General features: G+C 42.6%; 1 protein-coding gene across 1 annotated transcript in view; it reads right to left on the bottom strand.

The window, feature by feature from the left end:
* LOC136631929 (IgGFc-binding protein-like) overlaps positions 1-16,436 on the bottom strand; it is a 72,062-nt gene that overhangs the window by 10,936 nt on the left and 44,690 nt on the right. The window contains exons 8-18 of the mRNA XM_066606422.1: positions 15,838-16,433; positions 11,930-12,509; positions 10,547-10,746; positions 10,081-10,222; positions 9,499-9,827; positions 7,885-8,461; positions 6,228-6,829; positions 5,427-5,994; positions 4,724-5,322; positions 4,060-4,633; positions 3,755-3,954 (exon numbers count right to left, since the gene is read on the bottom strand). Coding sequence (XP_066462519.1) covers positions 3,755-3,954; positions 4,060-4,633; positions 4,724-5,322; positions 5,427-5,994; positions 6,228-6,829; positions 7,885-8,461; positions 9,499-9,827; positions 10,081-10,222; positions 10,547-10,746; positions 11,930-12,509; positions 15,838-16,433 — 4,967 coding nt within the window. The remainder of the gene's footprint in view (positions 1-3,754; positions 3,955-4,059; positions 4,634-4,723; positions 5,323-5,426; positions 5,995-6,227; positions 6,830-7,884; positions 8,462-9,498; positions 9,828-10,080; positions 10,223-10,546; positions 10,747-11,929; positions 12,510-15,837; positions 16,434-16,436) is intronic.

Genomic DNA, 16,436 nt, shown 5'->3' with positions numbered 1-16,436 from the left:
ATGGGGATCAAAGGAAAAGAACTCACCTTCTAAACTGGGAGAAAGATTTGGGCAAATCCTTCACAAGCCACTCCTGGACAGCAGCACATAAATCAGCAAACAAAGCAACTCTTTGTGCTTCGCTCCTAGAAGTTCATATCAAAACACTTACACGATGGTACAGATCGCCGGTCAGGCTTGCAGATTTCTTTCCAGACGTCTCGGACAGATGTTGGAGAGGTTGTGGTCAGAAAGGATCTTTGATACATATTTTCTGGAGCTGCCCTATAATCAACCATGTATGGAAAGATTTCATCACACTCATAAACAACATGACAGGACTAAAAATATTCCCTTCACCGGAACTGGCCATACTGCTTGTAGGAATAGACAACATTCCACAAAAATACAGGAAACTAATCTCACATGGTCTTTTGACTATCAAGCTATTACTAGCTAGGCGTTGGAAAACAAACACGGATCTTACTCTAGACACCATCATTCAAACAATATCAGACCACATAGAAATGGAAAAAATTTTCGCCCTAAGACAAAATAGGACCAACAAATTCAAGACAGACTGGAATCCCTGGATGAGACACTTTGACCCAAACCAAAACCAAATCAGTTTAATCCTCTAAGCAATCAAGATATGGAACTCCCTCCACGAACTCCATAGAAGAAAAGACTTCACATCTCCACTTACCTCTTGCTTAAGTGAACACCATCGTTCTCCCAAAATCCTTTCCCCAAACCTCCCCCCCCCTCCGCTCCTTACCCCACTTCCCCACAACCCTCCTTTCCCCCTTCCCCAACCCTTCCTACTAACAAATTATATGTTCTACAATTAAGAAGTATAAAAGATAAGACTTTAGTTTTGGAAGACTGCGTCGTAACACGTGACTAACATAACTTGTTATTGAGCCAATTGCGTTCCTGTTTATAATTGCATTTTTGTCTTCCGCTGTTTCTGAAGTAAATAAAAAAATGATTGTACATTAAAAATATTTAAAAAGAGGAAGAAATTAGAGATGAGCGAACGTGCTCGACCACGCCCCTTTTTCACCCGAATACCGCGATTTTCGAGTACTTCAGTACTCGAGTGAAAAGTACTCGGGGTCGCCGGGGGGCGGGGGGTGCCGTGGGTGAGTGGGGGGTAGCAGCAGGGAACAGGGGGGAGCCCTCTCTCTCTCCCCCCCCCCACTCCCCGCTGCAACCCCCCACTCACCCACGGCGCCCCCCGAATTTTTTCACCCGAGTACGGAAGTACTCGAAAATCGCAGTATTCGGGTGAAAAAGGGGCGTGGCCGAGCACGTTTGCTCATCTCTAGAAGAAATACATTCCAACAGTGATGACTCTGCTTCAACAGCTAGCCTTATGGTTGTTAAAGCAGTTGTTGGCCATCAGGGCCAAGCACTTTGATGCCTCCCGCAATGTGGTATTCTGCAGATTCATTTTTACCTCAAATACACCAATTTGCAGCGACTTTGAGTGTAAATGTGGATGTTGCCAATTTTGCCCCCTTTAATTTTTAAAAATGTATTTATTAGCAATAACGTCATGGATTTAATTGTCCAGCAGACCAACATCTATGCTAGACAATTGATTACAGAGCAACCAACCTCTGTCTCTTCCAAACTTTGGAACCCCCCGTGTCCCAGAGATAAAAAAAAATTGAGAATCGTGCTATTAATGGGATTAGTAAAAAAAAAATCCTCCATCCGCTCATATTGATCTACCAGTGCTGTGCACACATCCCCTATATTTGCATCCGTTATGCTCAACACTGCTTTGAAAAGCTAATGAGTTTCCTCCATTTCTCTGATAATTCCAAAGTTCCCCATAAAGATGACTCTCCCTGATGACAGATTATATAAAGTGTGAATATATTAAGGAGTGTATTTTTAAAAATGGGGGTCATTTGTGGGGGTATCTATCATTCTGACACCTATGGGCCTTTGTAATCTTGGCTTGGTGCAGGAAAACAAAATGATCCTCAAAATGTAAACAATTAATGTTAAATTTGTATATCTCCTAAATGGTTAATAAAACTAAAGTTTATCAAATGTGCTTCTAAAATAAACAAATGGAAATATACATTTTATCAAAACATTTGTACAATATTTGCATGAATATAACATATTGCAGTTGAAAATGTGAAAAAAATGATAATTTTCTTCAAAACTTTCCTAATTATTGCGCTTTTAATAAATATACACAAATTCTAGCAGTTTGTTTTTACCATGTAAATAAAGCACAATATGTGGTGAAAAACAATGTCAAAATTAGTTGGATATGCAAAACCTTTACAGAGTTATTCTGTGTTAAAGTGACACATGCCAGTTTTCAAAACTTTGACCTGGTCATTAAAGGGGTTGTCCCACGGCAGCAAGTGGGGTTATACACTTCTGTATGGCCATATTAATGCACTTTGTAATATACATCGTGCATTAAATATCAGACATACAGAAGTTATTCACTTACCTTCCCTGCGCTGGCGTCCCCGTCGCCATGGTGCCGTCTAATTTCAGCGTCTAATCTTCCGATTAGACGCGCTTGCGCAGAAGGGTCTTCTCCCTTCTCTTGGGTCTCGGCACGAGCGGGTTTCTGGCTCCGCCCCCTTCTACGCGTCATCGAGTAGCTCCGCCCCGTCACGTGTGCCGATTCCAGCCAATTAGGAGGCTGGAATCGGCAATGGACCGCACAGAGCCCACGGTGCACCATGGGAAAGGACCCACGGTCCATCGTGGGTGAAGATCCCGGCGGCCATCTTGGCTGCAAAGAAGAAAGAAGCTGCAGAGACGGGATTCGGGTAAGTAAATTATAATTTTTTTTTTTATCACGTCCCTTGGGTTTGTCCAGCGCTGAACGAGGGGTCTATGAAAAAAAAAAAAAAAGCCGTTTCGGCGCGGGACAACCCCTTTAAAGTGCAAACAGACTTGGTCGCTTAGTGGTTAAAAAGGGTCCACAACAGGAATTCTCTACGATGTCTATATCCCCTGTAACAGGGTAAGAGGAATGGTCTGGAGTGGAAGGTATGTGTCACAGAGGTTATTAGCCTCTGTGAGGTACTCCGGTCCTCTTTCACTCCAGGCCAGATCTTACCACCTGTCCAGACTGCCATTTAAGGAGACACGTGGAAGGTAGAGGGGTGTGTGTGCGCCTGGGAGATACAGGCTGCAAGTACTCTGTGACTTCCACTGTGAACAGAGAGAGGTGCTGTGGACGAGGCGCTACCTGGTGGCAGCAGGACCCCTGGTGGCAGCAGGACCCCTGCCCTTGGACTAGAGCCTGAGAGACTGAAGGCAAAAGGACCAGCTGCGCTCTGGACATCCACAGGTCTGTGCACCTCTATGGACTTGTATGGTCTCCTCAGCTGAGGAGTTACCTGTGTTACCTCCGGACTAAGGAGGGTTAAACCTAAACAGAGACTTTTTGTTGCTATCATTTACCATTTATCTGGAGACCCAGTTATTTATGTTCCTGTTAAAGACTGTGTAAATAAACCTAAAGAAAAGAAGTGACGGCTTGGAGTGCTTTTTAACCCCTGCTGTGCTACACCCCGAATACGACATATGGACAGGCAATAGTATTGTAAGTCAATCCTTTGAGAGCTAAACTGTGGCTCAGAGATCAGTTGATCTGTTATAAAAAATAGCCTAAAAGTACTCTTTTTCTAAGTAAAATGTGTCAAACAATGTCTGATCTAGGAGTGTTGCTGGTTATCATGTGCAATTATATAAAAGGATTACCTCTCTCTATGATAATACTCACACTCATGTATTTTCCATTGTATACACATCCACATTTGTCCATTGTGACACATTTCTCTCCATCCAGCATGTATCCAGTGTCACATGCACAGCCTTCAAAGCATTGCTTTGTACATCTCAATGGTGCTGTGAGTCCTGCGCAAGTTTGTTCACAAGTTCTGGTACAAAGTTCATAGTGACTATTTGCTGGGCAGGACATGGCTAGGAGCAAAAATTATGGGATTTAGGCAAACAATAATAGAAAAATTAGCAAATGATAAAAATCAAGGCGCAACAAAATTCCAATATCTTTTATTTTATACTTACGACAGAATCTTGAAGTTCTCCAAGAGCCAATAGTAACCCCGAGAGTTTGACAAGCAGCTGCATAGGCCTGGAGGCTATTGCAGAGAGTATCAACTTGTCCATTAACAGCACAGGCATCATAGATGCAGAAGTTGAAATAACTAACTGGGTCGATCGTTGAATGACATGATCCAAATGGTCCAGATGGGTTTGTGATCATATCACAAGATGATCTGGCCTTAAACGGCTGAAGCTTTTCATCTGTACATACTGGGCATTCTCCCTCATTACAACCATCACTGCACTTAGCTCCAGGTACGTTAACCTTCCAGGACAAGCCAAAATCATTCACTTGCTGCACAACCTGTCTGTTGGGAAGCTGGAAGTCATCCTTTGTATCACTGTTGAAGTTGCCACAGAGGCCACCCATCTTGCCACTATAACTACTTGGAATTCTAAGTTCTACGTAGTAAATGGTGTCATAAAGAAGTTTTAGTCCAAAGCCTGTCTGCAAGACGACATTGTTTCCTTCTTGATTCACTACAATATTGTTATAGCCTAACACCAGTGGAAGCTTGAAAAGCTCTTCGTCAACCTAAGACACAGAGAAAAGCTGATGAAGAGGATGCTCAAAAATGAGGCCAAGAAGGCAACAGGCTACTTTGCCATGAATGAGGATACTGACCTTGACTGTAGCTCTCATGTTTCTTTCAAAGGCTATCTTGTAACCATATACATATATCAATACGAGTCGTGTCACAGCAACGTTACCATTTCCGTAGCTTTCATTCTCAACGACAACAGTGAACATCTCCAGATCAGGATCATCTACAACAACCTTGGCAAAAGTGTACCTACAAGTACCTTGGAAATCGAAGCGGAGGCCGTCAAAAGAAATGTAATGTGGATCTCCAGAAGCCACACACCAGCCACTTCCTTTTGCTTGACATCCCCAAACCCCATTGACTAATTTGCATTCTTCCTCAGGTCTACAGGCATACGATTTACAACTGACAATGCCATTAGCACCACACTGGCACTTCTCATTGCACTGACCCCCGTTGGGGTAGAAGGTTTCATTCTTCTGATAATATTTCTCTTGATATACGCAACCACAGTTGGCAATCGGAACACACGTGTCGCCGCTCATTACATATCCATCGTCACAGTAACAAGCTTCACTACACAGCATGCCACAACCAGTTGGTGAGGACAACCCATAACAGGTGATGGGACAAGAGTTTCCACACAATTCATAATGACTGTTGGGTGGGCAGGATGGACCTAGAAGGAAAATCAATGGAAGTCATTATCATTATCAAGAATGCTGTGTTAGAAACAGACAAGTCTATGGCAAGGAGAATTCATGACATGAGCAAAGAACTTACTGCAAAAAGAAGGTGATCTCCATTCTTGTACATTGACACCAGCTTCCTGGCAAGCAGCCACATAGATACCAATGATATCACAGACGGATGCTGAATATCCTTGGTATTGGCAGGCATCAAAAGTACAATCATTAAAGTATGGGGTTGGGTCCACAACTTTGTAACATTGACTAAATGGCCCATTGGGTTTTTTGATCAGCCCACAGTATTTTTCAGATGCATAAGCTTGTTTTTGAGCATCCGAACACACAGGACAGTTTCCAGTACACTCTGCAGCACAGCCAGGAACATCACCAACTTTCCAACTGTTACCAAACTGAACAGAATTGGGTGCCAGATTTCCATCCTTCATGGTAAAGTCATCATTGGCATTTTTGTTATAATTGCCACACAAACCACCAACAGCATTTTGATAGGTACTGGGTATTTTAACTGCCACATACGTTATCCAGTCAAAAGTGACAGTGACATCAAAATCAGTCTTTAGGATTCCACGCTTGCCACTGATGTAAGCTACAACTTTGTTAGTTTGGTAGTAGAAAGGAAGAAAAAAAAGCTCTCCGTTGACCTGAAAAATGAGACCAATGCAAAATTTAGTCCTAATCTGGAATATCACAAGTGTAACATCTTTAACGACCTAAAGCTTGTATGACTAGCCTCTTAGGAAGGAGGGTCCTACCCGCATTATACCTAATTCCAACTAATCTTGTCTATCTTAAATGCCAAATACTAAATCAGCAAATTCTATATTAAGAGGCAACCCAATAGTATTTATACGAGAAACTTTTCCCCCCTACTTACCAAAATACGATGAGGGTAGTCCATGCTAAGAGTCAAAATTAGATTGTAAACCTCCATGGTGACCACTTTGGTATATGATACAGCTTTATTGCCACCACGGTTGTAATTTTGGACTGTGACAATAAAAAAAGGAAGTAATGAGTTGATAGAGGTCACGCCAACAAGTTGATATATGCAGGTACCCATGAAGTCAAATTTTTTGCCATCAAAAGTTATGTAGTGAGGATCTCCAGAGCCTTCACATATGTCAAAGCTGATGGGTTGGCATCTTCTCACTCCATTAACTATCATGCACCTTTCACTGGATTTACAGCTGTTTGCTTTGCAGACCACCATGCCAACACTTGGGTCACATTTACAAAGCATCTGACAGTTGGCATCAGCCCAAAATTGTTGATTAGGTTGGTAGTAGGCACCATTGTAAGTGCAGCCACATTCTGATATAGTAACACATTTGTCACCACTAAGGACATAACCATCATTACACTGGCAGGTCTCCACACAGTCATCCATGCATCGTACTGCAGCAGAGCGATCGGTACAAGTATTTGGAGAGGGATTCCCATAGAACTCATAGTGACTGTTGGCTCGACATAACAGAACTGTAGAGACAATAACATTGGGAAATAAATATATGATTGTTACGTCTACATAATAGCAAAGTCAGATCTGCAAAATTGTGCCACTGCTGTATCTATAGAATTCAGTGGAGAGGTGGCAATGTGCCACTTATTTAACTCTTTCCTTAACTCATGAAGACATAATTGGGAGGCACCTCTTTATTGGATTCTATGGAAGTAGTTTCTGTATAGAATTGCCAATCAGAGGTCACAGAACCCACATACTCCTGATAGGCAAGGGTCCCAGAGGCATCCTTCCCAATGCCTCCTTACTCAAGTTGAGATTTGTACAATATATGGAACTGCATGACATGTCTGCAAACATCAGATTTTATGTATTTTTTCATCCCTCTGCAGACTCCTGTAAATCACTTTTCTTTGCATAATTTAGGTGGAGAGCTAGTATAGTTTAATGTTTGCCCAGTTAGACCCTAGACCATAGTGATATGTATACTTTTTAGAGTCAAACAGATGCCTTTCAACTTTTGCTTTTCCTCACAAAATGTAGTCTTCTTCCTTTTGTAGCATGTTGACTTGCAAGCAGACAGAAAAACTACCCCTGCATGCCTCTCTATCCTATCTCATTTCTGTCTGAGAGACTACAATCTCTGAGAAATAGAAATTGCAGTTAAAACCCTGCATTTATCCCCACTTCTTCTCTCCTCCTCCTTTCTTAAAGTGTGTAGTCTCACAAACTCAGAAACTGCAGCTGCATCCCCCTCCTCTATCCCCACTTCTCCTCCACTCACTCTCACAGCATGTAGTGAGAAAAAGAGACACAGAAACAGACAGAGATAGAAAGAAAGACAGACAAAGAGAGAGAGACAGATGAAAAGAAACAGAAAGAAAGAGCAAAGAGAGACAGACAAACAAAGACAGAGAGAGAGAGACAAGCAGACAGAAAGAGAGACTGCAGCTGCCTCTCTTCTACTACTTTCACTTTTGCTTTCCCTCCTCCTCTCTCACAGCATACACTCTTGCAGAACAGAGAAGTCCTAGCATCTATGTCATGTCTTTCTATTGTTTGCCTCACTTACCGCATCCTGATGGTGTTCTCCAATCATAAATGTTAGCTCCTTGTTTCCGGCAGATGTTGGCATAGGCATTAAGAGCTTGGCACAGGAACTGCTTAGCACCGCCATTCATGCAAACATCATACAAGCAATTATCGAAGAAAGCGTCTGGGCTAACTATTGAGTGACACTCCCTGAAGGGTCCATCTGCTGCATTGCTAATAAGCCCACATAGCTTGTCTCCTCCATACAGGATCTTCTTAGCATCACTACAGGTTGGACAATTAAGTCCAGGACAGCTGTCGAAGCAGAAGGGATCTCTATCATAGATTTTCCAGCTCTTCGCCCACTCTAGAATGGAGGTGACCACGTTGTTGTCTGGAGTTATCAGCTCATCTTTGATATTTTGGTTGAAGTTTCCACAGAGGCCTTGTGTAAGGCCATAGTAGCTGCTGGAGAGTGTAACCACCACATATCCCGTATAATCATAGGTCACTTGGAGGCCAAAGTTTGTTTGGACCACCGCATTAAGACCACTAATACTTGCTGAGATCTTTCCATTTAACAGTGTCAAGGGCAGATTGGTGATGATATCATTTACCTGTTTTGGATGTGAATTGAGAATTTACATTTACAATGCAGGATAACATACAGTTAGTCTCTATTATTCTTCAGAGCTAAATTCATGCTTCTGCTGGCTTCAGTTTCCCAATCTCTTATCACTTCCTGCTTATACAGTGTGGTCTTTAACCCAACCTCAGTGCAATAAATGATGCAGGAAAAAGAACGTGCCCCATGCATTAGTGGAGAACAGCTAAGTTATTAGGGGTTTGTCAGTCTGCAAGGTTTTTGTCTGTTTCATGTGATAACCAGCAGAAGAGGGAGTGCAGCTCTGGAGTATAAGATGCAACTCCAGATCAGTACAGTGACTAAAGCAAGGGGGGGTGCAGTGAAGTATGGATAAGGAGAAGTGCATCAGATACAGTGGTCCAGATATCCTCCAAGTTACAACAGCTGGAGATTCTTAGCAGCTATTGTACATTGATCCTGATAGCAGCTCTGTCAGAAGGAACAGAAGAGGGAAGGAAAGTGAGTGCAGAGAGTAGTTCTTGCAGGAACCAGACTCTGCTCTGTGCCGTTCCACTCCATTGTTCACATGTGACAACCCTGGCAGAAATATTAATATATGTGATGTATCTGTGTGTAACAGTCTTCAATGTGTGTGCACATGACATGTGTTTATAGATGTAATGTATATATACTGTATATAATAGATATATACATGTGTGCTGTGTAGCAGCACTATGTACTGTATATGCTTGATATAGAGGTGATATTTGTTTGTGCTGGACCAATTCTATGAATGTATTGTCAAAATCAATTATAACTGTTTTCCTTCTTCATTGATGAGCGAGCATGCTCGGATGAGGCAGTTACTCGAGCGATCATCGATCTTCTCAAGTAACTACATTATCGTCCGAGCAGGCTCGGGGAGACGGCGGGGGTGAGTAGGACGACAATGCAGTTACTCGAGAAGATCGATGCTCGCTCGAGTAACTGCCTTATCTGAGCGTGCTCACTCATCTCTAGTGAGAACCCTTCAATTATCATACAATTCTAAACAATTTCCAAACTCACCCGAACTTTGCCGAATTCATCCTTCAAAATGCTAATCTTCTGCCCATACGTGTAGATATCCACAGATCTGACATATGAGAAAGCCTGGCTTCCTCGATTCTCATTCTTCTCATGAATTGTAAATGGAACCAGTCCGCTATCTCCGCCACCATACTGAGCCAATACATATGTGCAGGTTCCCTGGAAGTCATAGTTGTACCCATCAAAAGTGTGCCAATGGGGGTCACCCCATGCCCAGCAGGTGCCTGAGAAATTCGGAACACAGACTGGATTGCCACCTTGTATTTTGCAAGTTTCCTTGATCCTACAGTTTATGGTCTTGCACGGATCTGTAAGGAGATAAGGAAATGCAACAGTTGATGCTTTCCCGTAACAAAACTAAATCTAGTATCTACAACTGTAGAACAATTCTAGAAGGGACAATTTCCAAGAATTCCAAAATGCTTAGGGCACTTGACCTAAAGCACTATGAACATTTAGCATAGCAACTGTAAGGAGTCTTAGCTGAATGGAACACAGATTTGGGAGGATTTCCACTTTTACTGAAATATATTCCTATTCAACCTATCCAGTAAATCTTACCTTTAGGAACACAAGCTATAACACCATTTGTATTTTGGCAAGTCTCATCCGCTGCACACGTGTTGTCCTCACAAATAAGTCCACCTACTGGGCTACAGATGCAAGCTTGTTTACAGTCACTGGATAAAACCTTTACATTGGGCTGTTGAAACAGAAGAAAAGGACATCAAAGTGAGCATGGCCTCAATCAGTAACTACATTTTTAACATTTTAGAAATTAGACCAAATATGTGACTGGAGCCATTGGACACCATCCAATTGTTCCACTTTCCCTCTATTTATTCCTAAAGTCCTTATTTTCTTTTTAACTAGGACATTTTGATATTAGGTTGTCCATTTTGATAAAGCTTTTGCCATAACTGCACCACAAATCCACTATAGTTTTCCTACATCAATCTTAGGTTGCCAATTGGTTTGCCATCTATAGAAAGGTTTGAGAACTGATACCCAAATAGACCCAACACACCGGGTAGTATATTCCATCTTCAAAGCAACCACAGTTATCCATGGATACACAGCCTTGTCCATCAAAGAAAAATCCATCAATGCACTCGCAGCCCTCAGAACAAGTTTCAGGACACTCGTCAGGATCGGTGATACCGGCACACACCACAGAGCAGACATCGGCGCACACTTTGTATTCACTGTTTTCTGGACAATCCATGGCTAATTATAGGTAAGAGACAAAGTAGAGATCAATTATTGTACAGTCACACAACATTTATCATCTACTGGAGAAAGTGAAATGCAATTGGCATTATGAGCTTTTGATGTTTTGAAAAGCATTTTCAGTTGTTTTCTTGTAGAGCCTTGCTTCCAATTTTCTTTTTGAAACAGTTCATATTTTAATTTAAAGGCACAACACCTTTGAAACTGTAGGGCTCTTGTTGATCAGCAACTCGGGCTGACTCCCCTTTAAAAACCTCCAGCAAAGGGCTAGGGGTCTCGTGTGATGCAGAGTGTTAAGGTCTCGCTCGCAACCTGAAGGTTGGTTTAGGTAGCCGGCTCTAGATTGACTCAGCCTTCCAACCTTCTGAGGTCAGTAAAATGAGTCCCCAGCTTGCTGGGGGGGTAATAAATAAATTACCTGAAAGTGCTGCAGAATAAGTTGGCGCTATACAAATAACAAGTCCCTATCCCTGATGTTGCCGGTAGAAGCTGTGGCCATCCTGACATTGGAAATGTAGTATTATGGAATGACAAAAGGTCTGCCAGGATAGTAGCTACTCTTATTAAGTGGCCATCCCTTCTGACACATTGAAGGGGAGTGTCCTGAGAAGGATCTCACTTTATAATGTTCATATGCCTTAACAGAGTATATCAGAAGATACCATCCTGGCACAACCCATTTAAACGTATCTTATCGTACAGTAGCGCTTAGCTCTTTCCTTCAATGCTCTTTTTGTGGGCAGGTTTCAGTGGGCTTAGAGTAACCCATGGCAAAGAAAGCAAACTTATAATAAAAAGTGTAGGGTAGATAGATAGTCCATTATCCCACACCTGGAGCCAGTCTTGAACTAGGATGACAGGCATGGAGAGAAGGGAGGTTTTGGGTGACCAAAATATTAAGATGTCCGACTAGAATTGTAAGATATAGTGGGAACAGCAGTTGTGGAGCACAAATTGATATTGATGTATGAGCACTTCTACACTTTCTTGACACTTTTTGTATGAACTGTCAGCATATATGCATGTCTATTGTCAACATAAAAATGTTATGTGAATTTTTGGACAAGCCCTTTCCAATGCCTGGAATAGATTTCCCAATTTCCCTAAGTTTGCACATAAAAAAAAGTTTTCATATGTAGCATTGAAGGGTTTTACTAATTCTACAAGTAAGTAGACTTACGGCAGAAGGTGTCAGTCCTCCATGATTCCACAGTAACCCCAGATGCCTGGCAAGCGGCCACATAGCTCTGAATGTTTTGGCACAGAATGTCTCCATCACCACCTCCAGCACACAAGTCAAAGATACAGTTGTTGATGTATTGAGTAGGGTCAATCGTGGCATAACAAGCACTCAGTGGACCATTAGACTTGCCAAGGAATCCACAATAATCTTCAGACATGAAGATTGTTTTCCTCCTGTCATCGCATACTGGGCAAGGATTTCCTTTGCCACCGCAACCACCATCACAATATACACCAGGAATTTGGACCACCCAGGAGTTTCCGAATATGGTGGCATCTGTGGTCACTGTCCTGTCAGGTAGCAGGAAGTCATCTTTTTTATCACCATTATAGTTACCGCATAGGCCACCCAACTGGCCCTTGTAGTTTCCTGGAACGGTGACCAGGACGCTATAGACAAGATCGTAACTGACCCGAACACCAAAGTCAGTGTCTATAAGGACTCTTACTCCATGCTGATAAGCGCGGATCTTTCCGTTTTCCAAGTTTACTGGGAGGTTGAAGTAAACACCGTTAACCTGTGTGGAAAATCCAACAAGCATTTGAGAACCGACTTTAAGAGGCCTTTATTTTCACCACACAGAGCATGGAACAATCTATAATACCTTCTGAATACAATGATGCAGATCGTCCCATGGATAATTATTCCTGTGCTTTTACACAGGAACGAACATCGCTGACTGAATGACGGTGGAGCGGGCCGGGGATCATGTCGGCCCATCTGCCTCCAATCGCAGTAAGCAGGCAGTCACTCATAAGTGAATGACTGCCTGATTGCACTGAATGATCTATCATTGAGTTTTCTGCGTGCAGAAACTGAATAACGAATAAGAAGTGAAACAGTCAAAACTCAGGAATGCACGGGCCGTCAGAAATCATGGCTGCTCGCGCCTAACATATGCATCCTGATGACACGGCCGCAATAGGACTGAAGAAACGCGTTGATGCTGTTAGAAGAAACTAAGATTAGACAGTCAGGTATTCTCCCTCACTAGGCAGAGAGATGAGAAAGAGACGGCTGTCTGGTATCTTTAACAGACAGCTATAACGGGGCCAGGAGCACAGGCAGTGCTAATCACCATGGCTGCAGCTAGATGGAAGTACCTTTACAGGTGCCATCCAGATACTATCTAACTACTACTCAGCTAATCTCTCCACAGGTCTATCTAGTCTATCTGATATAATTGAGACATATTAGGCATATAAGCAGGAAATGTAGTAATTATGAATTCAGTTGTACCCCTTGCAGCATTTTTCCAGCTAACGTGACGGCACACTGACTGTCTCAGCATTTGGACTACTACTACCAGCATTGTAGCTGGAGTCCATACAGCCAAAACAGCTGACTTTCGAGTATCCAGTGGGGGAATCAAAAGCCATAGGTTAAAGTTGTGCTGTTCCTTATTGACTATCTGCGGTGTAAGACTGTGGGGGTAGGAAGTATTAAACAGGTCCGCAGCCATTGTCCAGAGGACGTTTGTGAGAACTGTTATTAATAAAATAAAAACTGACAGTTCTCACCCTCTGCTTGAATTAGTTCTACCTATTAGGGAGGCTTCACACTTGCGATTGTGATATTGCTGCTTTTTTTTCCCAATGCAACTGTCAATGGGACTTTTTAATGTTAAAAACGCATCGAACAAAAATTGCAAGTTTGTGCATTTTTAGCATTAGAATGTCCCATTGACAGTCGCGTTAAAAAAAGGCAGTGATATCACAATTGCAAGTGTGAAGGCCCCCCTTACCTTGACACTTGCAAAATCTGTGGTCACAGACTGAGCGTCTTTCAGGGCTTATTCACATGGGCGTATATCAGCTGGGTTTTCACGCCTTGCTGATATACGCTGCCCTTCTGATGCATTGGTTTACAATGCATCAGTGAACAGGGGCATATTTCCTTGGCGTAAAAGTGCCCAGCCTGGCGCTTTTACACCAGAGGCTGCATAGACTCTTACAGGAGCCTATGACAGCTACAGGAAAAGGGAGGGAGTTTAGCAGTGTGACTGCTAAACTCCCTCCCCCTTCTCTTCTCCTTTCTGCCCCTTGCCGCTGTTTTCAATGGGAGGGGGTAGGATGGGGCAGAGCTTAGCTCTGCCCCTTCCCACCCCCTCTCATTGCAAATAGTGGCAAAGGGCAGGGCTCAGCACAGTATCTTCCACCCTATCCCACCTGCTCCACTTGCAGATAGCTGACGAGGGGGAGGGAAGGGGGAGTCAGTTTAGCAGAGCTAACCTGTCTCCCCTCGCCTGAAGGCATGTGTCATATATATATGACAAGCACATCGGGGCATCATACTATTTGTGCTGTCTTCACCCCTATAGTATCCAATTTGGGTGTGCATCAGGTTTTGGGATACTATTTTCCACTGGTAACATCCATAAACCAGATGAAGGTCCCATTTACCTGCTCTTTTTTGGTTCTGTAGTCTGTCAAATATTTTACCAAATGCAAGTAAAAGTTAGTTTAATATTCTTTTTTTTTTGTGAATGACAGAAGTGATCAGTCGTTCATTCACTGTATGCATTTATACTAAATGATTATCGTTCAGATTCTCGCTGGATCGCGGGACCCTGAACATTATTCCTTTTAAAAGGACCTTATAGACTTGGAAGATGATGGAAAGGCTCAGTGCATTCTTCTGGCAGTGGTGCAGAACTAGCAGTCAAACCCTGGTCCTGGTGTCTGAGGCTGGATATACGGCGGTAAGTGCAATATTGGTCCGGGAAACTTACACCGATATCACACTCTAAAATCTGCGATGTCATAGTGAATATAAAGCATCCTTTGACTAAAGATATATCGCATCACTGTAACGAAAAGTCACAGGGGTTTTCTATAGTTAAAATACAAAAAACGCATCACAATCGCATGTAAATCGCATAACTTGAGAGCGTGATGTTTTTTTGTTTTTTTTTAAGTTTCCACAGAAAATAATGGGCAATTCTTTGCAAAAATAGAACATGGAGCATATACTATTCTATTTCCCAGCATTGCTGAGAGAGAAAAACAGCTCATGTGAATAAACACATTAAAATCAATGTGTTATTTTCCCGTGTGATCTCCACGCATATCGCAACTGGACAGAACTCACAAGATATAAGGAAGATATAAGGATTTAAGGAAGCCCAAAGGCCTCTCTACCCCATAAGATGACGCTTGCATTATAAATGACATACGGTAGGCTGGGTGGCTTTGTTTCAGATTTTGCATTGGGGCTCAGGAGCTTCTAATTATACCTTGGCATCTGGGTTGAAGGTAAATTTTGCCGAAGGCTTTGGCATGCTATGTCAGAGCAGCCAAATCCTCATAGTCAATCTGTTCTAGGTGGAGCAGGGGAAGACTTCAAGAAACTCATTATATAGGTATTCTCTTGATCTTTATTCCTAGGAGGGGGGTGTCCACCTTGAAATGATTGATGGCTTGTCAGCAGGTTAGCAGATTACTGAAGAAAGCAGATGCCTCAATTTCCACCGCAATGGCCTGGCTTGGTAGTGCAGGCCAAGTCCCATTGAAGTGAATGTAATACTAAGCTGGGTCACTGCAGTAGGGAAAAGTATTGTCTATTACTGGCTCTATGCAGCAAAACTGATCATCATGGGTCCCAAGTCGCAGACTCCTACTGGTCTACTGTTGTTGGCCTATCAATAGTTTAAAGCAGACAACCCCTGTAAAAATATATTTCAAGTACCTAAGGGCTTTCTGGAAATTAAGGAGGACATTCTAATAATCTGGCAGAGTTTTTGTAATCCTCCAATTTAGTAACCTTCTGAAATATTCATAGAATGCATTTTTGCCCTGCAAACTTGTCCTCTGTTTTCTCAGGGAACCTGAAAGAGGATTACTTACCAAGATTTTACCTTCAACTCCATATTGTAGAATCAAGTTGTTTCCATAAGCTTCAAAAGAGACCATTTTAGTGACCGTAACCTTTCCACTCCCCCACTTCTCATTTTTGACGTTGACAACAAAAGGTACCAAATTGTCCATCTGTGTAATGGTCTTGGTCAGGGTGTAGGTGCAGTTACCTTGGAAATCAAAGTACACAACATCGAATGATATATAGTGCGGATCACCTGAAGCAGAACAATTAGCAGAACCGACTGGTTGGCATTTCTGGACGCCATTTACGACTTTGCACTCTTCGTTGGGTCCACATCTGAAAGCTACACAGTGGACTACTCCACCGGCTGTGCATACACATTTCTGGTTGCAGAAACTGTTGGGAAAAAATATTTCTCCTGCCTTGTAATATTTATTATTAAAGCTGCAGCCACATTGGGAGAAGGGAACACAGTCTCCACCACTCAGGATGAAGCCGCCATCGCATACGCATCCCTCTGAATATCCAGGTGCGCATCCCAATGGAGAAGACAGTGAAAGGCAGGTTGGAGCACAGCCAGGGGCAGATATTTCATAGTGGCTGTTCCTTGGGCAAACTGGACCTG

The sequence above is a fragment of the Eleutherodactylus coqui genome, chromosome 6 (genome assembly GCF_035609145.1).
Source record: "Eleutherodactylus coqui strain aEleCoq1 chromosome 6, aEleCoq1.hap1, whole genome shotgun sequence".
NCBI lineage: Eukaryota > Metazoa > Chordata > Amphibia > Anura > Eleutherodactylidae > Eleutherodactylus > Eleutherodactylus coqui.
Note: the sequence above shows the minus strand (reverse complement) of the source record. Positions and strands in the feature narration are given on the sequence as shown.